General features: G+C 45.0%; 4 protein-coding genes across 4 annotated transcripts; 1 reads left to right on the forward strand and 3 right to left on the reverse strand.

The window, feature by feature from the left end:
- Window positions 1–30: 30 nt before the first annotated feature.
- Window positions 31–2,644, forward strand: LOC120957358 (protein MCM10 homolog). Its single transcript, XM_040379536.2, has one exon. It carries the CDS (start codon window positions 151–153, stop codon window positions 2,551–2,553), a length of 2,403 nt encoding a protein of 800 aa, XP_040235470.2. The 5' UTR covers window positions 31–150; the 3' UTR covers window positions 2,554–2,644.
- A 56-nt stretch (window positions 2,645–2,700) lies between these two features.
- On the reverse strand, window positions 2,701–6,257 carry LOC120958573 (uncharacterized). Its single transcript, XM_040381467.2, has one exon. The coding sequence runs from the start codon at window positions 5,770–5,772 to the stop codon at window positions 4,792–4,794; it is 981 nt and encodes a 326-aa protein (XP_040237401.1). The 5' UTR covers window positions 5,773–6,257; the 3' UTR covers window positions 2,701–4,791.
- Window positions 6,258–6,537: 280 nt separating this feature from the next.
- LOC120957933 (cytochrome c oxidase subunit 5B, mitochondrial-like) lies at window positions 6,538–8,204 on the reverse strand. The gene is made up of 4 exons (XM_040380400.2): window positions 8,002–8,204; window positions 7,363–7,536; window positions 7,231–7,274; window positions 6,538–7,133 (listed from the first exon to the last, which is right to left on the reverse strand). The coding sequence occupies exons 1-4, from the start codon at window positions 8,078–8,080 to the stop codon at window positions 7,071–7,073; spliced, it is 360 nt and encodes a 119-aa protein (XP_040236334.1). The 5' UTR covers window positions 8,081–8,204; the 3' UTR covers window positions 6,538–7,070.
- A 540-nt stretch (window positions 8,205–8,744) lies between these two features.
- On the reverse strand, window positions 8,745–11,141 carry LOC120957932 (intraflagellar transport protein 52 homolog). The gene is made up of 7 exons (XM_040380399.2): window positions 10,563–11,141; window positions 10,381–10,483; window positions 10,181–10,295; window positions 9,936–10,093; window positions 9,526–9,795; window positions 9,189–9,437; window positions 8,745–9,084 (listed from the first exon to the last, which is right to left on the reverse strand). Exons 1-7 carry the CDS (start codon window positions 10,670–10,672, stop codon window positions 8,791–8,793), a joined length of 1,299 nt encoding a protein of 432 aa, XP_040236333.2. The 5' UTR covers window positions 10,673–11,141; the 3' UTR covers window positions 8,745–8,790.
- Window positions 11,142–23,072: the final 11,931 nt, after the last annotated feature.

The raw sequence follows: 23,072 nt of genomic DNA on the forward strand, positions 1-23,072 counted from the left end.
TACTGTCACTCCCTTTCTCGGAATGTCAGCTGATGGCAGAAAGGCGGGAAAGACCGTAAACAAACCAGGTCACATTTCCCCAGTCCAGTAAAAGTAATTTATCTAATAGCTTATTCAATTAGGTTCTCTTCAAACCAGTGTGCACCAAAAATGTCCGAAAACATTGACGATTTGGATGTGGACGAGCTGGAACAGTTGCTGTTAGAAAATTACAAAGAAAACGAAGCGGAACATGAAAGGGAACAGTTAAATCGCTCCTCCTCAACCGGTAGCGGCGATGATGGTGGTGTTCCGCAACGGAAACTAACTCTCGAAGGATCCAGCTTTCTTGTGGGTGATACGGACAGCAACATTAGCCCGGAAACACCTTCAGCAGCGAAACCCGAAGCGCCCGTGACTGGTGACGCCGATCTCGATTCGTCCGACGATGAAGAAACGAGAAACTTTCTCGAGCGCAAGTACAACCAGTACGGACGACAGATCAACGATTTGCTGAAAACGAAGGAGGCGGAAAAAACGGACCAAGCGCTGTCGACATGGGTCGATCGGAAGCTGTGGCAAATCAATCGCAGCTCGCCACAAACACCTTCGGCAGGGACTGGTGGTGCAGCGGAACAATCAAACACCCCCGTTACGAAGGCAGCTGGACAGCTTGGCACCAGCAAGCCTTCCAGCACAGCAACACAGTCCCCTGCCAGCAAAGGCAGCATCCCGACCGTGTTTCAGGCAACCGTTCACACCGATCCCATCTTCGGGCTGCGCATAGTTCATCCGCTCATATCCAGCCAAACGCTCCAGGAGCGGATGGAAGGTAAGCGGGCGGTCCCGTTCATGCGGCTGCGCAACTTTATCGAAACGGTCGATCTGCAGCAGGACTGGGCAATTGGCGGGGTGCTGATTAGCAAGTCGCCCACCAAAACCACCTCCAAAGGCAAACAGTTTTCCATCTGGAAGCTGAGCGATCTGCACGGCGACATCAAGATGGTGACGCTGTTCATGTTCGGTCAGGCGTATAAGGATCTGTGGAAAACGGCCGAAGGTACGGCACTGGCCGTACTGAACCCGAACGTGCTGAACAATAACAATGAAAAAAGCATCGAGGCCACGCTGTCGATCGATCGCGCTACGAAGGTGATGGTGCTGGGACAGTCGCGCGATTTGGGCACCTGCCGGAGTCGCAAGAAGAATGGCGATCGCTGTACCTCCATCGTAAACTTGGGCAAGTGTGAGTACTGTGTGTACCATATAAAGCAGGAGTACAACAAGGCAAGCAATCGGGGCGGTCTGCTAACGTCGACCGGTGGGCGAGGGTTGAACGAGCTGCGGAACAAGGTGCTCGGCAAGAATGAGGTGTTTTACGCCGGGCAAAGCTTTAGCGCGGTAAAAGCGGTCAAACATCCGAAGCAGATCGAGAAGGATCGTAACCGCATGATGACGCTATCCGATTACTTCCGCTCGCCGTTTGAGGGTGCAAGTGGGGGAAGTGGTACGTCCGGGGCTGCCTCCCCATCATCATCATCCTCTTCGTTGCCGTCTTATCGTGCCGCTGCGCTCGTCGCAGCCAAACCGCCCAAATCATCTGCCTCTCGGGTGGAGTTGAACGTTGAGCAGCGGAAGAAAGATTTCCAACGGCTGCAAAGTCTGGGCGTATCGACCGAATCGCTTCAAGCACTGAAGTCCTCCACCCCAGCAACGACGCCATCGCAACCGAACACCGTCTCCCAAAGCGGAGGAACGCCATCCTCCAACTCGTTGGCAACTCGAAAGTTCAGCCTCGAAACGGTACCGAAACTGAGCCGCGATTCATTCGACATCGATTTCACCGCCAAGAAGGTGTCGGTCAAGCAAGCGCTCCAATCGCGGGCCCGTGCGGCGGCCATCATCAAGCAAAAGCCGCTCGAAAAGGCAAACCCGAACTTTATCAAGTACCGCGGGACGGAACAGGGCAAGAAGCGGGTGCTGGAGGAGCTGTCGAAGTCGAATGTGGCCACACCGGACGGGGAGGAAAATGCGGCCAAGCGCCCGAAGCTGCAGCCCTCCGAGGAGGACGAAAAGGAGCGGGCGCGGAAGGAGCACATGGCACGGATCATCGCGGCGTCCTCCTCCCACCAGGATCTGGTGGTGGCGAGGGAAAACGAACACCAGGAGGAGTACTTCAAGTCGCTGGAGCGCAAGGAAGCGATGGAGGAGAAAATGCTCAACACGTTCAAGGTGACGTGCAAGGCGGTCAGCTGTGCGCAGTGCAAGTACATTGCGTTTTCGGCCGCCGACCGGTGCAAGACGGAGGGCCACCAGCTGCGGGTGCACGATGCGGAGAAGCGTTTCTTCCGCTGTGCCGATTGTGGCAATCGGACGGTCAGCTTGTTCCGGATACCGAAGGTAAGTTGCAAGGCTTGCCAAAGCTCGCGCTGGGAACGGTGCGCCATGATGCGGGAGAAGCGTGGCATACAGGTAGGGGATGTGCTGTCGATACGCGGCGACGAGGAGAAGTATTTGGGCAGTTTGGCGGGGGCTAGTGCAAGTTTGAATCTGCTCGTGCCGGAGGAGAGCTGAGGTTGGTGCACCTAGAAAGAGAGACTTTGTGTAAATTAAGGCAAGATAAATTGATTGAAATAAATGTAGAACATGTTGACTGATATATTAACTCACCTTTTTGGAGCCTCTTTTACAGGGCACTGCGTTCTCATTGTTTCCATTTAGCCCTCTTGTAACCGCTTTTTTATGTATGAATGATGCTTTTATTGACTCTTCTTCCTACGAGAGCACTGAATACAGTTTTGTATACCAAAAACGATGCGAAATGTCTGAGTGTTTGCTGGAGCTATTATCGGTTATCATTAACTTGTCAGTTTTCTCTGTTCGAATATCATCACTAGGCGCTAAACATGGGTGTGTTTGTGTTTCTTTTGTGTTCGTGTTGATGAAGATGAGGTATTACCGTTATTACTGATATTTCGCTGAATGATTGTTGGTTTAATTTAGTTGTAAAAATGATGTTGTTTGCGAATAAATATATGTGTGGCCTCCCGTTTCCAACCATTAGGGAAAGCCACTGCCAAAAATGAGCGATAAATGAGGGTAGAGAGTAGTTGAGAGCAGTGCGGCAAAATGTCACTGTCAATGTCATGAAAAAATCTGACTGCAACAAAATCTATGTCAACGTCACGCACTCAATTGTGATAATCAGAGGTGATACTCAAAACGAATGGTGTGATCAATGCATGCTTCGTGACATTAATGCGACCATCGCTTGGTCAGCTTCTATGTCATGACTTTTTTTTTACTGTGATCAGTTCCGCAAAATGTCATAGTTATGACAAATTCTGGCAGAAACAAAATGTCATGTCAGCGTCACGAGCTCTACTGTGATGATCAGAGGCGAGACTCAAACAGTTGGTGCGACCGTCACATGCTTGGTGACATTTTGTGCAACCAACTCAGTCACTTGGTCACGACATTTTGTGTCGGTGATCATCACGATAGTCATGAGAGCTATGCGATGCTTGCGGTTCCAATGAACAAAATGAGCATATTTTCTCGCTCTGTTTGACCCTACAGACAATCAACAGATCGACAAAAAATGTCATGACCAAGTGAGTAATCAAGAGTTGGGTGCTAAATAAAATGTCACCAAGCATGTTGATTGATCCACCAACGGTTTGAGTCTCACCTCTGATCAAATCAGTTGTATACGTGAGCTGATTTGAGCTTCGTTTCAGTCGTGAGTGGTGGTGACTGAAACAGAAGCATTTGGCAGCACTGTTCACAGCCTGAAAAAAGTCATGATTATGCTTGTGACAGCATTAAGCACAGCTTGTGAGTCAGAGATTCCCATTCGACTCAAGCACTCGCATGTCGTTTTCCGCATGTCATGGCGCACTTTCATTGAGTATCAACAATGACCATCAAGCTACCACGGATGTGTTCATTGTTCTCGTTGGAGAACATCTCGTGATGCTCATGACATTTTGCAGCACTAGTTGAGAGTACATATATTAGTAATGCCACCACTCTTCTGAAGGGAGTGTAGCCCAATGTTTTTTTTTGTATATTGCCCTTACACCTAATTCCTAAACGATGAATAATAATGGCCTTAAAATGATGCGCAGGGAGCCAAAATTCCGTCCAACTTGGACGGAAGGCTACTATGATTTGGTTGAATAGAGTAGGGGACAGTAGTAAATTCTTTGTCGCTTTTGGTTTCAATACATGACCCCCTGGTGGTTTCCTCTAAGCCAGATGGGGTGTGTGTGTGCCTACAAAGGAAGGACAATTTAGTCTTGTTTTTCTACTACGCACTACGCCACCGCTTCTACTGCCGTGAGGTTACAAACGTTCTGTTATGGAGCATGATGTGAGATTACAATCAGTCTGTTCTGGAATTGTTTGATATTTGTTCATTTCGTTCTCTCGTGTTTGAGTATTTCATAAGGTGAGTGGGTTGAGTCCTAAGTAGAGAGGTCCTAATAGCGAGCAAACAGCTAATGCGTCCTCTGCTCCAGAGAAGCAGTGCTCTAGCTAACTGCAGACTAAGAAAAAGGCTTTTTAATCGCCAGTGCTTTGGTGCGATTTGCAAGGAAACACGGGAAAGAATAAGAATATTTTACAGCCCTGCACCGTCCTGAAACCTATCCTTTCACCATGGGATGGGGCATTAGCGCGGCAGACAGAACTAAAGCGACTAGCAGAGGGCTCATGCGTCATGAGACTTGGTGTGTTGTGCCTGTGCTACCGTTACTGCTAAGGCAAGAGGGAAGCTTTCTTTTGTTTCGTTTTGTTTTGTCCTTTACTTTACCAGTTGTTGAGAAAATCAAACCCTTTACTGTTGCCGAGCAGGCTGTTCAGCTCGTCGTAGTTCTTGTCGTCCTCCTCCACGGACGAGGACTGCGCACGGTGAAGGCACTCGTTTTTGGCGCTCTTGGTGAACAGGTTCACCTTGTCGTTGTCCGCATCGAACTCGTCCTGCTCGAGCGCTCCACCATCTAGCTCGTCACTGCCATTGATCGAAGCAGCCGATGCGGCCGTCGTCATCTCCAGTGCGGTCGACTGGTTGAAGATGAGATTGTTAAACTTGCTCAGGAAGCCGGCCCCGGTTGCCTTGGTACCGTACGCCTCCTCCGTCAGGATGATGTTCTGCTCGCTGTCGTACGCCGGCAGTTCCTTCGCCTTCGTCGCTGCCGCCCCGTCACGTCCCTTCGCCAGCGGCCCGCCGTTCGCGTCGTCCGGTTTCGGTGATTTGAGCAGCAGCTTCTTGGCCAGCAGCCCGGCCGCCGCCTTCACGCTGACGTCGTGCGGCTTCTTCGCGTCCGGCTCGGCCCGGTCCGGTGGGAAGAGGGTGAGATTGATTTGGCTTTTGGTTTTGTGCGAGAACGGCGCCGAATGTTCGTCCCGGTACAGGCCCACACTGTCGTCCGTGATCACCTTGCGGCCGGTGCGCACGTACTGGAACGTTTGCAGCCGCTTGCCATCGTACCGGTTGGCGTTGCGGTCTTCCTCCCCGCCTCCCCCGGTGGTGGGATCGTCATCATCCGTGCCCAGGATTCGCTGCAGCGAATCGGTCGATGTGGAAAAGTTGTCAAAGTACTTCAGTGCCAGCTCCGGCTTGATGATGGTTTCGTTCACTATCTCCATCTGCTCCTCGCGGCTCAGATCCTCCCAGATGTGCTCGTACGCGCCGCGTATTTCGTCGATGTCGAGGGCGATCTTTTTCGAGATTTCGTTCAGATTCGCAAAGTAATCCGACACGTACGTGCGGTCCAGTGTGGAGTCCATCGTGCGCCAAGGCTAACTGCGGAATGGGCGGTGGCGAAATTGTTTAGCGGGGCTGTGCCTTACATTAGCGCCCGAAAGAAAGAGGGCCCTTTCGATGCGGTTTCGCGAGCGATGGGCGCTCGCGTTCACCAGATGCCAATAGCCTCTTACGCTTATATAGATGGCAATCAGAGCGTATCCGACACTGGGCTATGGGGCTGCTGTTGGGGAAGGAGAGCTGCCCTTTGGTATGTGATCGAGGGCCCCGTCGATTACCCCCTCCTTTAACCGAACCGTCCGCGAGTGTTCTCGCTCAATCAATTGACCGTTTCATCGCAAATGCCCAGCCCAGCCGATACAGAAGCGACCCAATCCCCCCACATACACAGGCACACACTACACTCTAGCCTAAATTAAAGAACGCGTTTGAGAAGTGGAACGCCTTTTTTGTTGGGTGAAAAACTATTTTGTTATGACACTGTTTGACGTCGCCGTTACGGTAGGGAAGAAAAGGTAAATATTATGGCCGACCTGATGGTTTGCGTTTATGCTGCTTGGTTGAGAAGCTCATTGGCCGGATTGGCCTCGTGACGATACGTGGGGACAGGGAAAATTATGAAAAAATCTTCGTCTTTCAACGAATTAATGAGCTTTTGGATTAGAAAAAGTTAACAATCGATTAAATTGGGATTAAATCCTATTATATAGTGTAATTAATCATCATTTTCGATGTAAATAAATAGAGTAAGCCATCCTCCGAAGGTAATATGCAGAGCAAAACACATGTTAGCTTTCAATAAAATTATTTGTTTTATTGGATAACACTAAATTGGTTTTGCTATCGTGAATTTGCTGTAGGGCGTATCGTTTTGTTGCTGTAGCCAATTAGAACAAACACACTCATGGGTAAGTATCTTGCAAGAAGCGGTTATGTTGCTCTTCTCTTCCTCATTAACCTGTAGATGGACACACCAGCGATGTTCTATTGATTTGTCCTCTTTTTAGAGACGGAAAAAGCTGTATAACCAATTGTTATGGCAGATCGGAACGCACACACCTGGATGTAGATGCATGAATGCACATCCTCCCGTTCGGGAAGCTTGATGGACTTTTTCTTCCCTTTACCACCAATGCCAAACTATGATCCCGGGTGGTGTGGTGTGTCTGTATTGTAGTTGAATTTGTTTTGTTTTTTTTTTCAACGGTCTGGATTTCTCTTTATTTCGCGAAGGGTAATGCTCTCCAGGGTTTTTAAATATTATTTAGTTTGCTTTTCATTTCTACAGCAGGGTGGCAGGTGTGGGATGGTATGCCACCGTTTAGACTGGAGCCTTCTCGACCAGTTTGAACCAGTGTCCGCATTCGCAACGCTTCGGCTGGCCCTAAAATGGAACAAAAATAGAACACAAAGGTGTTATTGATATGTGGGATGGGTTGCTCCAAAACGTTGATTTGATGTTGAATTTGATTCCAACCCACCTGGTGCAGCCACATCCACTGGACATAGGTCTGATCTTCCTCGCCTGGAGAAGACAAAGGAAAAGGAACGTTCAGGTGAGATGAATCGATCATGCACAATCCGACATAAGGGGGGCGTTAATCAACACTTACAAACACAGCCGACTAGACGAGCATCGAATGCCGATGGAATCAGGTTCGGGCTATCCTTGGTGCCCGGTCCGCGCTTGAACACACGCATATCGAACGGATCTGGGTTGCCTGCCTGCTTCGCCAGCAGCTCACGCTTCTCGATACCGGTGGCATGCTCGATCGGGTCGTTCATCACTGCAAGAGAAAAGGTGCATCAGCCGAATGCAAACCAAAGGGTCAGAGAACCGTTTTTATTCCGCTGTGCCGGATCCTGCGGCTGATAAAAAAAACACCATCACGTCGCCTCCAGCACAGCCAGACAAGTGTCAATTGTTGCTGAAGAGCGGGGGATGGGTCGCCGTTCAGCGGGAAGGTGTTTTAGTGACCTTCCGGACATTTTTTCGGTCCAAGCTGGCCTCGATTGATGGCGATCGTTCTTCCGGCACTGCATATTCACGCCTTTCATCCTTTTCCGATGCGAAGGATTCGGATTTTTGCCCTTCCAAATTACGTAAGCACACATACACAGGGCCCGCCGCTGTCTCTCACTTGGGTCGACAGACAGAAGTTTTCGATCGCTCCATCCGTCTCACACACACGCACGCGGAACGACGATGTGTGTTGTGCAATATATTTCGGGTGGCACCGAGAAGAACTTACTTTTGCAAAATCGAACGGGCGTGTAGGTCACGTTTCGCTTGGCCGCAGCCAGCACAATTCTTCCGCACAGCGACGCCATTGGTGTGGATGCTTTTGCACGCGACGGGGAAACGATGTGAAAAAGTGTGCCTTTTCGTCGTCGGCCTGGGATTGCACTTTTCGTAAAGAGTTTTCTCACCGACTGCGATTGCTTTGACGTGCCGTGAGAGCGCGCCCAAGGTTGCTGTCGGGCTGACGGGTGAAGGTGGCGTGACCGCGTGTGACGTTTCGCTGGATGACAGATCGGCTCAGCTCAAAATGGCAGTTGTTTGCATGGGTTTTACAATAAAATAAAAGAGTAAAGGAGAAACAATTAAGAAGTTTAATATTTTCAATAAAGGTTGGTTGTGTTATAGTGTAATCGAAATTGTTTGATTAATGAACAATTTTTATTTTTACAAAATTATACCACTGGTTGATTTGAATGATAATGTAATTATCTTGGTCGAAAAATGAAATTTACACTGTAGAGTTGAGGGATCATGTAAACAATTCGTTGAATTTGATTGAATCGATTTGTTGTTCTATAAATTCCCATTTTGGTAGTGTTTTTGTGTGTAATATCAAGTGCATGTTTTATCGGTAGTTTCAATTATCTCAATGGATGTTACAAACAATTCGATTCGTAAGTACAGACACTCGTAACATATGTTTTGCACTCGTTTTGCCACAAAAAAAAAACATCAAGCATACACAATTACCAGAACAAAACAAAGGATTTATTCATGTTGTGCTTTAAATCCCCCATCTCTAGTCCTTGTCCAGCTTTTTGTAGTGCGCAATCTTGACGCTGATCGCGTTCAGTATCTCCTTCGGCGACATCTTCTGATCGTCCTGGCAAACCTTCAGTATGCGCCCGCACTCCTGTATGAAGTAGCCCAGCTCCTTCTCGTCCACCGTCCGCTGGTGGGCGCCCTCGTGTGCCGGCGACAGGCATTTGTTGGTCAGCTGCGTGATCTGCACCTTTTCCGAGCTGAACGCTTCGTCCAAATCGAACAGCTCGAGCGGTGGCGCCGCCAGATCGCTAAAGATCGGCTGAAACACCTGCGCGAAAAAGGGCAGAATTCCCGCACGAGATGAAACATCATCACCACCAAAACGGCACGTTGACCCGCGAAGGTCAAACGGCACTCGCGCTCGGTACTTACCGCAAGTTGCAACGGCGGCAGCGGTATCTCGAACTGCGGTTTGATGATCTTGAGCGGTTCATATTGCACGTCCAGCTTCTCGTACGTGCCGATAACATCGCGCAGCAGATCGTTGTTGATCGAGTAGAGCGACATATCGAATAGCTTCTTGAAGTCGGCCGGTATGTCGTAATCGAGCGAATCCATTAGGCAGATCTTGGGCTGCTCGGCCAGATAGATCGTATCGGGTATGACGGCGTAGTCATTTATCTGTGAGGGCGAGAGAGGGAAGGTACCGAAAAGAGCCCTATTTAATCATTTTTAACGCGACGGTACCGTAATACCGCGACGCCCGTACCTCCAGGTCGTTAAAGTCGGACGGTTTGAATTTAAACTCATCCTGCAGCACCATCGCCAGCAGACTGTCCCACAGCGCTGTGTTGACCTCGTTGCTGATGTACTTGTCCTGGAACATGTGTCCCGAACCGATGGCGACCAGCTTGCCGTTGTTTTCGTTCTGATAGTAGCCGGCCAGCGGCCGGTTGAACGGGTACACTACCGGACCGGTCGTGAGCAGTACGTTGGCCGGGCTAATAACGTTCATTGTCGCACCGAACGGATACACAAACTGTGCGGCACAGGAGAGTAAAAAGAACGAAAGAGAGAGATGAGAAAGAAAACAGCTCCGATGTCCAGGGACCACGTGGCACGATCATTAATTCTCCCGCCCTCCGAGATCGTGATCGGTTTAAAAATCGATTTGCCCACCTCGACTTTGTATTTATCGTCCATGAAATCAAACGACGTGAGAATGCTTTTGCTTCCTTCCAGCAGCAGATTGTTCATCGTGTCGCAGCTCACGCCGCCACTGATGAGGGCCTCCTTGGGGTGGAAATATTTGTAGTACTGCGGCCGTACAACGACATCTGCGGAGAGTGCAAAGGAAGGGTTGGGAGATGTGAGGATACTTTCTGAGCAGCAAAGCAGGAATAAGGACAGCGTTATGCTAATACCGTTGTTAATGGTCATGCCATAGTCCTCCAGCAGGAAGTTTACGTTGGTGTTGAACTGCACTTCACCGCCCTCGCCCAGCAGCAGCAATAATCGTCCTCCATCATTAATATAGTCCTTAATTAGTGAGACGAGGAAAATTACTTGGTTTTTTTTACGTATTGCAACAGCTCAAATGACACGGCTGACGGCAAATGCTTACCTTCAGATGCTGAAACTCGGTCTCGGTAAATTTCTCCTGCGGTCCCGCCAGCACAAACACGGTGGCGGATTTAAGGATTTCGGGCGTGATCTCACTTTTGTTACTACCGGCGGGGCGGAAAAGGGAATGTTAGGACCCCTCTTAGCATACTCCCGCGGATGTGTGCTTCCCTGAACACATACCTTTCAACGCGATGGTTAACCTTCAGCTTTCTGTGCAGTGTCTTGTAGTTGTCGGCCAGCTTAAAGAGCTCGTTCTTCGAAACGTTGAACAGAATCGTTGCACTGCTCATCGTGCTGCGGGAAGTTTGTGTATCCTGTCGCAGGTAATCCAGGTACTGCTTAATCACACACACACACGCCGAGGAGAGCCAAAATTCAATACCGTTGTAGGTTTATTCCAACAAACATCCGGACGCTTTAGAACCAGCGCTTCTTGCTACTTGCAAGAAAAACGCACATAAACAACAACGTCACGTGCCGTACGCTTCGAAAAACGTCCTACACGCAGAAAATCGCCGTTTGTTTGGCAAAGGTGGGTTGCTATGGCAATGGTATTACGACGCCTGGCGGGTTAATAATATGAGCTGCGCCGGCCGTACGGGCGTTACGGCGAAGCGTTACGTGACAACCAACCAGCTGCGCCACGTGTGCCGCCATCGGGGGGGTGCGTATCACTGCCATGGTGCGCTACGGTAGCGTATCCAGCACATCTATCATTTGCGTAATTTTCTCGGAAGGTAACACATAGTGACTCGAGTTACTATCGTAGGTGTAACAAAAAAAAAGAAGTTGCTCCATGCTGGAAAATTTCCAAAATCATGTAAATGTCCTTTGGGAGCCATTATCGATTAAACGATGATTAAAAAGCACAGCTGCGTGAACGAAACGCACGTGGATTGTGTGTGTGTGTGAAGCACAGCTACAAAAAAAAAAAGATAAAAAAGGTCCCGCAAGGAGCTATTTTAAAAAATGGTTCCTTTTTTAACAGTCGTATTTTGCTCGCAACATTTCCTTCCCAGTGCCAGAGTCTTGTTAGCCATTTTTATACGCTCCGGAATGGAGCAAAATTTGTGTACGGCTGCTGCAGCTTGCTTACTTGGTTTGTGACAGCGGTTCAAGAGGCAGCAAGTAAGTAAGTATTAAATGAAAGTGTTAAGCAATTTACGACTCTGTCAGCTTGGTTACGATTCATTTATCTTGCCCGTAGGATCGCTTACACGAGCTCTCGCTCTCTCTCCTTTTCTCTTGCTGCTTCGTCTGAAGACGCGGGTCAACACCAGCCCTGACACCATCCCTCGAGAACGTTACGCGAATCGTACGTACCACTGGCCAAAGTAAATGCAGATGGTACGGAAATACGCAGGGCTTGACCGATCGACCGGCGAACGACCACGACGTCGTTCACACTTGGCCGGGGTGGTCCACCACGTTTCCCGGGGCTCTGCAGTTCTTAGTGGTCTTAGCATCTGTGGTACGATAAAATCATGTTTAACATCTTGTATTACTGGCCCGCACTCGCGCTCTCCTCACTTCTGCCGCCTGTGGTGCAAATTCTATCGCACCTTAGGCTTTGGCAGTCCCCGACATGGATGGTCGCTTGCTCGGGAACTTCACGCTCGATCGAGCTGTTTTTGGGTGCACATTTTAGGCATTCCCCTTTGCCGGTCCCCCGCAAAAGCTCTAATCGGTGTATCGAAAATCGATTCAGATAGTGCTAATTGGTAGGGGTGGGGTAGATACTTCAACCCGTTTCTGGTGCTTCCGCTGGAAGCTGGACGTGCTCAGACGGGAAGAGAAGTGGGTGGGAACGAGGGAAATCCGAAACCGAAATCGGTGGGTCCGCGGTGGGTCGGCGGCGCCGAAATTCGGTCAGGAAACGCATCGGTTGGTGTGAATTTTATTATTTTGCAACCACTCGCCTTATCGCGTTTGGCTTATCTTCGATTTATGGCACCCGGTATCGATGGGTGACAGTGTACGCGCCTGGTTCTCGCGCGGTAGGTATCGCGGCCCCTGAGTCTTTCTTGCCGTTCCAGATGCACGCCCTCGTACAAGGCCTCGTACAGGAGAGGGGCGGCTGAGAATGAGCGCGATTTTGCGAGCTGTCTGTGTGTGTGTGCGCCGTTGTGTTGTGTATGGTGGAATGAAATGTAAATGTCTTTCGCATCGCGTTTTAACATTTGGCTCCCAATTAACCCTTGAAGGTGTATGAGTGCAAATCGTCTTTTGGGGCAGATTTTTGTAAAGATAATTAGTGTTCTGCTTTGAAGGATGCATTTTGGAGGATATTGAGCATAGCATGCTGTGCTGTGATAGACAAGACCATAAGAATGTTAGGTCAAAACGCGAAATATGCCAGACTTTAAAGATCCAGTGTGTATGCAAGCTATCTGTTGTTCGCTGGTGCGCTCTATATTAGAATTCAACTCCGTAACTTGGACGTCTACTAGAGCTGTTCGGATCAATAGACTAGAGACGATCCAGCGTGGGTTTAGTAGATGTTCGGCTCCTTTCACGATTATCGCTTCACCACTTCGACATTTAGAGACAAAATTTTGTTGGCATGGAGATTAGTGGAGAATTAAGACTAATTTTAAGTTTAGATATAATAAATTAATATCTGTTGAATAATTGCCAATAAAATGCAATATTGTTAAACTCATTTATTGGTTTTGACCCAGTCTCAGGTGAATTGTTTGAGTCATGGTGAAGCCATCGGACGATAACGGCCATAAGAAATCGATAGCAGGAGATCGATTGAATATTTGTTATCATCTATCAATGTCTTATTTTGCTATGAGTGTTTTAAAAACCTACTAATAACTGTAGTATATCTAAGTATATTGACATCATCTACCAGAAATAGGAAAATGGATGTGAAAAGGTAGAAGAAAAAAAAAAGAATCTTGAATTCAAATGAGTCGATATCTGACATGATTCGATGCTTAAATATTTGTTATTTGTGCTGAATTAGCAGAAATTGCAAAATTATTTACAATAGTTTGTGTTAATTTTGATGTACTTGGGTGTTATCTCTCTAGAAGTTTTATAATATTTGCTATACGGGAGGAAATTTATACACCAAACGTACTAAAAAGCAATGACAAAATCAATGGTATAGAAATGTAAACACAACAGTAATAGTAGAAAGGTAATTCAAGGGAGCAATATAAAATATTGTTTCGTTTTTTGCACCATAATAAGTGTAAGTCTCTGTTCTTGATATTTGCAATCATTTTGTGAAAGCCTCGACACATACCGTTCCAAAATTATGTTCAATAGCTTACGTTTCATCACTTTTCGAAATCCGAGAGATCGTTGGATTTGGTTTTGGATGATTACAATTGCCGAAGTTTTCAAGTAATAAAAATAAATTTTATTTTCTAAAAAATCTTAAATTTTCATTTTAAGTAAAATGAAACTAATACAAAAGTATCCACTATCACCTCAAGAGTTAACGAGCCTCTTTACACACCTTTAGCATGGTTCACTTCGCTCCGGTCAGTGGGGTAGATAGTGTGAACTTATTTATGCTGTTACTCGCGTAAGTATCGGCCACAACCATTCCAACCGGCATTTCGACGTTTAGTTCACAAAGAAGAACAAAACCACCGTTCCGTTCCGTACACCTTTTTGCACAAGGAAATGCACTGCCACGGCCACCAAGAAACATGGGCCCCAGTGTGTATCTTTCTTAAATGTATATTTGTTCGAGCCTGTTACCAATTGTTATTACAAGCGACAGCGAATTTGACAGTTTACATCGGCCCTGGTACATGGATTCGATTTGTAAGCTTTGTTGTAGCTTCGTTGCGTTACATTTGGCACTTTTTGAAAGCTTTAGCAAAGGCAAATAAAAGCAAAAACGAAGGCGCAATAAGTACCTACTGCTGCACGGACACGATCCACCAGCGGTCCTGTTGCGCCCGGTGATCGCGATGCCACGCGGTGGTAAGGGGTACGCATAAATATTCCACCCCGGTGGCACATGCTGAGCGTTGGGGGAGAGCCTGCCGATCGTTTGTGTGGATGGTGGCGTAGGGTAGGTAAAGATCGGTGCTATACAGCTCGATCACCAAGCTAATGCCTGCTTCCCAGCTCTTTGGTTCTGTGCCCAGCACCTGGTGATGGTGTTGGTGTGTGGGATGTGAATCTTGTGCCACCAGGATCGGCTAGAGAATATGGAGCGATCAAGAACGATCTGCCCTAGCTGCAGATAGGCGCCGTTAGAATAGAAAATAGGGTAAAGGGAAGCATGAAATGAAACGAAACAAATTCTCCTTGGGGAGCCGTTTAGTTTGTTTCTCTTCTTTCTTCTCCTGCTTCTCTATTCGCTCTGTGGCCCATTGTCCCCGTGGTTTAGTCGCTCCCTTGCTTGTCTCTTCGAGGGGTTATTTATTCCCAACAATTATGCTGCTCATGTTGTGACATAAATTTTCGTTAGTACTATGCTTCCCCTCTTCCGGGAACTCGGCTGGAGCTGGATGGGGAGGAGGGGACTGTTTTTGGTTCCCCCAAGGGGATGCCCATGCTCTCCTACTCACCGTGTAGGGAAAGTGCTGAAGTGAGTTATGGCTATTTGAACTGATTTGATTTTTATCACCATCGAAGATCTGGCGATCGTTTGCCTTCTTTGTACCATGCTGAGGCATTTTTTGGGTTTGGGAACGATTCGGTGGACAACAAGTGTGATCTATTGTGATTTGTTACAGTTATTTGCAATTTAAGCAGCAGCACGTGTGTATATTTTTTATCAGTTTGATGGATGAGATAAGTTGATTGCTTCCACGGTCGTAAAGACTTAGCGAGACCTTGGGATATTACATTGACCTTGATTGGATAGGGGCTAATTCTGATTCGTTTGCATGCTAATGTTGATGGAGCTGCTGACATTCCAATTCAAAACTAGGGACACTTCTTCAGGCCTTATTTTCAAAAGAAAATATGGCCTCTATGTTTGTGAAATAGGAGTAACTTAGTGGGACGCTTTGAGAGAAAAAGCCTTCCAGCGTATGCGTCGTTAGGCAAATATGAAAATAGCAAATGCAGTGTCCCACAGGATTGTTGCAAAGTAAGCAACAAAACAAACGCTGGCACTCGAAAGAAAGCAACAGGAGATGCTCCTTGTACACGTTACTTTCTATGGTGCTGCGAAATCATATGCAGCTGCCTGGGTCCAACTCAACCAACCGACCGACCGACGATGGATCCGATGGATCACAGTCCGACGCGAATGTTGTTTAACCGTAATCGGATCCCCAACAAACTAATTATACTCAATAGAACGCTCAGCTATGCCGTGTTGTGCTCGGCTCGGGCGGACCGTGGATCGTTGAAACACGGGTGGAAGCTGAAGCGGTCGATTCAGCAGCGTCCGTGTGGGTGACAAACGCGTGGCTTATCGCGAGATGCACATCGACAGCAAATTAATTTATGCACTCATCCACTCCCCCTGCATTTCCTAGCTGGGGTGACGCTTGGCCACTGTAAACAAATGGTTTGAGCGTGAGAATGTTTTGGAAAAAGCGGTTGGTGGATTAGCGCTTGTGTGCTGACTTGCGGAGCTGGTTGGATCATGTACGATCGTATGAAAGTGGCATTTCTTTGCAGTAAGAATTACATCATCTTTCAATTGGAACAGTGTTGGAAGTACTAATAGAACATGCCATTTATCATAGCTGTTGAGTGCCTTTTTATATTGAGTAGCTTGTTGTTCTATTGAGTGCCTAATATCATCGCATGCCAAATGAACGAGTTACTGGGTTTAACATTTCGTCATGTTTCATAAATCGTATTAGTATAGGGCAGTTGTGTCCAACTCATTTGTTCGGCGGGCCTCCCCTTGTTCAAACAAAAATCTATTCGTGGGTCGCAATATCTACATCGAATATCGATGGTAAAGATGTCCCATTGCAAATATAGATTGAGTTAATCATAACTTCGTAGCGTCGCGGGCCGCATACAGAACCCTTGGGGGACTACTTCAGGGTTTCCGCGGGTTTTTGATACTTTTTGAACAACTTCTGGCGAAAACTAAATGTTGACTCGATGGCACTCTTGTTGGAATGTCCAATTTCTAATTTGAAATGTGTTGTTTGCAATTAAGCGTGTCATCAAATCTACATCCCTTCACACAGAATTTAGAAAGGTGACACACTTTAGCAGCGCTCCAAAAGTATCGCAACCCCCTGCAAAATAGTCCAGAAAGTGTGCTAAAAGTATTACAACTTCTGAAAATCCCTATAAACTCTAGGACGGTATACCCATTACAGTTCAATTGCCAAAAGCTCACGAAATTCGTTCTTGAGATGATCTGGATTCGTCTAAGAGTCGGCGTGTTAGCACTTCTCGTTCCCATGTACTAGCTCCATAAATAGTTTTGATAAGATATGTTGCTACACACGTTCCAATCCAGCATCATTTCCAACGGTTTCGGTCTCTAATTACTGTCTCTTTTACTATCCTTGATCTGACTTCCTCTTGGGCCAGGTCAGTAATTTTTGAAAGTCTTAGTGATTTTGTATTCTTAACGTATCTGTCTGAAGGGTGGATAGCTTTAAAGAAAATATCTATTAGATACTAATATCTAAATGTAGGATGGTTTTAAGAAAGCAGAAGAGTCGTGAATTTTCAATAAAATCCAGTATTCAATATCTATTTGTTCAAAGAAGACACAGTAATTACACTTTTATTTGAGATTTGAGCTGGAAGCTTATTTGATGAAATGCAAATGATTTGATGATGATGATGATGCAAATAAATATTGAAAGAAAATACACCGTGTTAAACATTTAATTTGAGCTCGACTAATCATAAGCGTGTGAAATGTTTTTATTTAAATCCCAAATTTAATTGACAAGCGCTATCGTCATCTTTACAGTCCGATTGACGGTTGAAATTCAACTTTTTGATTAATATATTTGTGCATTTTAAATGCAAAACAGTGCAGCTATGAGTGCAACAAATCATCACTTGATCCTTCCCTATAGAGCGATGTTGGATGTGGTTGTCAGACAGACGACAGATTGGACAGGTTGCTGGGGAAAACGACGACTGTCGTGCGCCATCTAGACGTTGTTTTTTACCCTTTACCCCTCCCGGTACGAGTCTAGTGTCAGGTGGGTTTGAATGTGTCGTCCTCAGCATCAATCAGCCCCTCACGTGTTGGCGTTAGCGCATGAGAATTAAAAACAAAAACGAACGGAATACCATCAGTACCCGATGGCCTTGTTTCCGTTTGTGCGTTGGCCGGAAACCGCTCTGGAAACCGCTGACGGATGCGGTCGGCGTTGCGTTGCGATGCAATGCACCAGCTTCTCTCCAGCATCGCGGCCGAACGGCCGAACCGTAAAGACGATCGGTTGCGGTTGTGTACCCCCGGGGTCGGCTCCAGCCGCCTCACTGCCTCACAGAGCAAGGCGGAAAGCTGTTGACATCTTCCAAACGCAACGAAACCCCGATAGTGCACGGCAACGCTTTGTGGCGGTGCTCGCCTAGGAAACCCCGTTTTCCCGGTTGTGCGCAGGATGGTAGATGCGAGTAGTTGCGAGGTAGTTCAAATAGACAAATGCAACCGGCTGGATTGCTTCTCGAATTGCCATTTTGACTTGCTTTTGTTTTAGGCGCAGTGCAATGGAATTTTTCATCGTGGTGCTGCCTAACTGGTTAGTGTGCACTAGACACAATTGTTGTACGATCATGTGATAGTGCGAAATTTGGGAGCTTTTTATAGTGTTGAAGGAGCTAAAAATATCCATGAATCCACAAAGATATATTGTGTTAAAACGTTAAGCTCAATATGTTTTTTGTTAATTCGGAAAACGCTAATAATTCTATATATTAAGAATAAAGTATATTTAGAAAATAAAATACTATATTTTGAAGCTTTTGCTGTGAAATGTTCTGAAATGAAATGAGTTATAACATAATATTTGGTAGATTAAATACTTTAGATGCAATACTTTAAACTAACAGAAATATTTACCCCTATATCTTTCAACGTTTCTATAAATAATTGTAATCTTTGTAGTGTTTTTGCTAAACTGATACATTTAGGTAATTTATTTAGGGATAGATCTGTAATAAGCTTGGAAATGAACTTGGCTATCTATAAGTTACTGATGTTTTTTGTTTAATTTCAATTATAATTGTTATATTTGTTTTAAATTGTCTAAACGCTAAATTAGCGTTATTACAGCTTCGTCCGAATGTTAAAAACATAGTTTATTGGCAGATATTTGGTCTCAGGGTATTTTCTCCCTGTGTATTTAAGCCCTATCTCGGGCATATTCGGTTAGTTATTGATTTACTCATAGAGAGTCGTTAGAGTCGTAGTACCACCGACAAACCGACGTGACACTGGCGTTTCAAAAGTGTCCCACACGAAAGTACTGACATTTACCAGTGAGGCGATCACTTCTGTCAAAGTAAGCTCTGTTCACTGCTGCTTCGATGTAAACAACTTTTCTAAATACAAATTGCGAATGAAGTGTGAGGCACGATTTTGTGAGAATTATTGGACAAAACACCCAGGAAAATCATTTTATAAGTTTCCAAATCAATGCAAAAGATGTGAGAAGTACAAAAAACAATGCGCATTGGAATTTCCGAAGAAAAATAAAAAGGGGATTTAGCAGTTTCTTCTCTGTGTTCGTAGTAAGCGAATCATTATAGAGATGGCGCTAGTGTTTAACGTATTTTCATTTGAAATAAGGAGACATCTTTTGAAGCTCATTTTGTTCGAAGTGTCACGTCGGTTTGTCGGTGGTAGTACCTCGAGACCTTGAGTCCTTATACAATTCGTGTTTATAATTCATTTCATTTATCATCAGAAACTTCATAAAATTCATGAAATAAAACCGTACGTTTAAACATATTCGGCATGTGTTTATATCATAAAAAAATGTTCCAATATGCGAAAAAAGCACTCACACCCACAAACATTGGCTATAAACGATAAATGGCAAACCGGCTCCATTTACTACCGACTTCCATTTCTAAACCATTTCATTTTATGCCCCGAAAGAAGAGCAAGGTCCCTGCTAGCGGCAACATGCATCACAAGTGAAAACATTTTAGAAGGCTTCTTTCAATAGAAAAGCAAACAAAGCAAGCGACGATTGATGTGCGCTCCACGTTGTTTCTCCTCCAGCGTGATGTGTGTTGCAAACGAACGCATCGATGCACTTTCGGGAAGCGGGTGCAGAAATCCTCTGCTCTGTACGAAATGAGATATGGCCCCAGACAGCTCTCGCTAGCGTTCCGTGTCGCTGACCAGGAGGAATTGTAACGGCTCCTTTCTATCGGAAAAGCTACAACGCTTTTCAACCCGGTGGAAATTACACCTTGCGTATCGTTTATGTACAGTGGCTTCCAGAATTTGTTCGCATAGCTTGAGGGGCATGGTAAGAAATTTCTTTTCGGAGCTACTGTAAAATAGAGTTTGTTTTTTTATTTTTAAATATTGTCATTAGGTATGTTCAGACAGCACACATTAATTAACCATGAATTCTTTACCTGCCTTTGGAAATGAGCCAATTGGATTCCAAATGAGCCTGTCAAATAAGAGTGCCCTATATCCCCATATAATAATGAGGAGAAGTTTATCACCAGCGTGTCAAAAGTATCTTTTTCTGTGTGAAACAGTCAAGAAAGTGTGACAAAAGTAACAGAACCTATGAAAAACCCTGTACAGCGTGAGAAAAAGATTCGTTAAACTTTTGAGCTCTCAGGCACGATTTTCAGTCTGAGTAAAAAATTGCAGTCTTACAATTAAACCTCCTAAAAACATGTTTACGCATGAATCAGCTTTAACTGATCACGTCCTAAGGTTGTAAGCTAATTTTCGTACTATTCATCAATCAACATAGATTGCTCGAGTAAGATTGCTGCCGCTTCCAAACCAATTCCAATCTCCAATCAGACAAAATCCAATTACAATCCTATATGAATATTTCGACTTAAATTTAATCATAATAATATCATGGAAATAGAAAATCTTGAAAAAGGACGGCATCTATGGTTGAATTCATACGACAGAACTGAACTGTTTTTGATGCCATATTGATACTTGACGGACAATTTTTTACAATTCCTTTCAATTATGAAAAGATTATCAAATCATAATTTCACTCACATTATCACATTTCAACACTTTTATTCTGGCCTTAAAGAAGGTCTTTGTCCAAAAGGCTTAAAAGAGATTTAAAAGAGAGAAGCACGGTACACAATTTTACCTCATCACAATATTTGGTACTAATTTTAAGGACAATAACAATAATTACATTTTCTGTTCATTTATTTTGTCCGTCACTGTCACCGCTCAAGCGCATTTTCCGACCAAGAGAAGGCGGAGCCAACCATGATCTCAAAACGGGGCTGGGCTTCTCGTTGGCTTGGGTTTACATAACTGAGATATGGCATCACCAAAACTACGCAACACGCTGCTGCGTCCCGTGCCCAATGGCGTCCCGTGTTTTTGGGCGTCCTTTTTTCGGTGACACGGTATGTTTTAGGATGATTTGTGCTATTGCGATTGCGTGCGCTTTTGTGGTGTTGATGAGAGGGAGAACAATTTCCATTGAAAATACACTCACACACACTCACACACGCTGTGGTAGAATCGCAAGCGACGGTTGTCAGTGTTGTCTATTTTTCACAAATATTCAAACAGGATAAGGTAAAATTACATTTCATGAAGCACTAAGCTGTCGCTGTGTGAAGGTTCGGTATGTTTGAGATGATTTTTTTCATTTGAAAAATTCAATAAAAGTCACAAATTTGCAACACTGTAGCTCTCCAAACAATGTAAATTGGTCCTAGAGGCCAGGGAACCTGAAAGTGTTCTGATCAATTTCAAACGTCCTGAAGCATTGCTGTTGCTGGCTGTAGTGTTTTGCGCTTTTAAGCTCGCTGATCGGTGGCATTTAATTTGTTTTGCGAAAATTAAATGCATACGAGAAAATTGCCTCTCGTCGTACGCCGCATTCCCGTAATCGGATACGCGGTCCGTTGCGAGGATGATGTGGCCGCACGTGACGCCCAGAGGAGGGACCATGTGCACGCGCATATGTGTGTGTGTAGTTGGGAGCATTTTGTTTGTATTTTTTTACATTTTTAATTTTAAACATCCTTATGGTGGAACGCTTACGCATGGCGAACGTACGGCGAGATCAGCTTTCATTTGGCGTTATATGGTCATTGATAGCACCAACTATGTAATTAAACGATTAATTGTTTTAAATGATTTTGTCAATGTATTGTATTGTTGGCGCTATGGGAAATACGAGCAAGTGATGTGTGAATGATCGTGAATTCTGAAGATGTAATAATTAATAATTGTGTAATTTTATACGTTGTGTTACGCAAGAACAGTTCATTTGATTGGCGTTTCTGTATTAATTCGTTAATTTTGTTTCTTTAATCACATTGATTAGAATCGAATTGGAATTAATTGCACAACTAAAGAAATGAATTAAAAAATAGCTAAATAAATATAAATATATATTTATTTGTACAAAATTGTTGTAAAAAATGCGTTGCGCCAGTCAGATAACAAATCAAGCATTTTGGATCTGTAAATTGGTGTATTTTTATTGCATTTGCTTCACGAGTACTATTTTTTTAAGCTTATTTATTCTTCTTCTTCTTCTTTGGCACAACAACCGCTGTCGGTCAAGGCCTGCTTGTACCCACTAGTGAAGTGAGCTTGGTTTTCAGTGACTTATTGTTACCATAGCAGGATAGTCAGTCCTACGTATGGGGGCACGGTCTATTCGGGGTATGAACGCATGACGGGCATGTTGCGAGATGACGACGAGATGACGACTGTACCACCAGACCGGCCCAAGCTTATTTACAAGTTTACTATTTTCGTTTTTTTAGATTAACATTAAAACGACTTCGACGGAAACAATCTTAAGGCCGGGCTACATTGATCGTACTCCGTGGTGTAATTTTGATTTTCACTAGCGCATCTGGCGGCGGCTGACCGAAGCATTTTTCCAAACAATTTGGAGTCGCTTCAGAAAATATGTTATTTTTCCAAGTTTTTTACCTTAACTGGACTGGAAAAGCTTTGTAATTGATAGATGAATATGTTGTGCAAGTATTTCAGCCACTTTCGTATAAAAAAACGGTGAAAAAACAACTTAAATTTGAGATCCGGCACGACCATTCCCTTGAAGACCAAAAAAAGCTTCCAACAGCCGCCGCCAGATGCGCTAGTGAATATCGAAATTACACTACGGAGTACGATCAATGTAGCCCGGCCTTTATTTTTTCTTTTTTATTACGCGGAAAACATGTTCAATTAAAATCATTAATATTAATTTTCCACGTAGTAACCTTTGCTAGCATTTTTTTTTAGGTTTCATTCCAAGGATTTTTGTATGTTTCCCGAAAATGGTTGGATTCGGTTCATAATTTATTGAGCTTTTCCGATAGTATATTCGACACCTCGTTTAATAATTGTTTGATGAAACTTTTCCAAAAATCTTTTGTTAAAAAAATTACTAGGGTGATATCAATTAATCGATTCAAAAATTGTAGGAAACGGCTAATAAATCGTGGGACGACTCCAAACCCACCATAACGGAGAACGCATATTCCAGGCAAATTGTCAGCGGAGAGAACACACTAGAGTAGCAATTGTAATGACCAATTCAATGCCTTATCGCTTGAACTGCTATT

This window comes from Anopheles coluzzii, chromosome 3, assembly GCF_943734685.1.
Source record: "Anopheles coluzzii chromosome 3, AcolN3, whole genome shotgun sequence".
NCBI classification, from domain to species: Eukaryota; Metazoa; Arthropoda; class Insecta; order Diptera; family Culicidae; genus Anopheles; species Anopheles coluzzii.

Coding starts and splice junctions, on each gene's coding strand:
- LOC120957358 (XM_040379536.2), top strand. CDS start 151: ATGTCCGAAAACATTGACGATTTGGATGTGGACGAGCTGGAACAGTTG.
- LOC120958573 (XM_040381467.2), bottom strand. CDS start 5,772: ATGGACTCCACACTGGACCGCACGTACGTGTCGGATTACTTTGCGAAT.
- LOC120957933 (XM_040380400.2), bottom strand. CDS start 8,080: ATGGCGTCGCTGTGCGGAAGAATTGTGCTGGCTGCGGCCAAGCGAAAC. Junction 7,275..7,362: donor TCGTCTAGTCGGCTGTGTTT/GTAAGTGTTGAT, acceptor TGTCTTCTCCAG/GCGAGGAAGATCAGACCTAT. Junction 7,134..7,230: donor AGTGGATGTGGCTGCACCAG/GTGGGTTGGAAT, acceptor GTTCCATTTTAG/GGCCAGCCGAAGCGTTGCGA.
- LOC120957932 (XM_040380399.2), bottom strand. CDS start 10,672: ATGAGCAGTGCAACGATTCTGTTCAACGTTTCGAAGAACGAGCTCTTT. Junction 10,094..10,180: donor TGGCATGACCATTAACAACG/GTATTAGCATAA, acceptor CACTCTCCGCAG/ATGTCGTTGTACGGCCGCAG. Junction 9,796..9,935: donor ACGATAAATACAAAGTCGAG/GTGGGCAAATCG, acceptor TGTGCCGCACAG/TTTGTGTATCCGTTCGGTGC.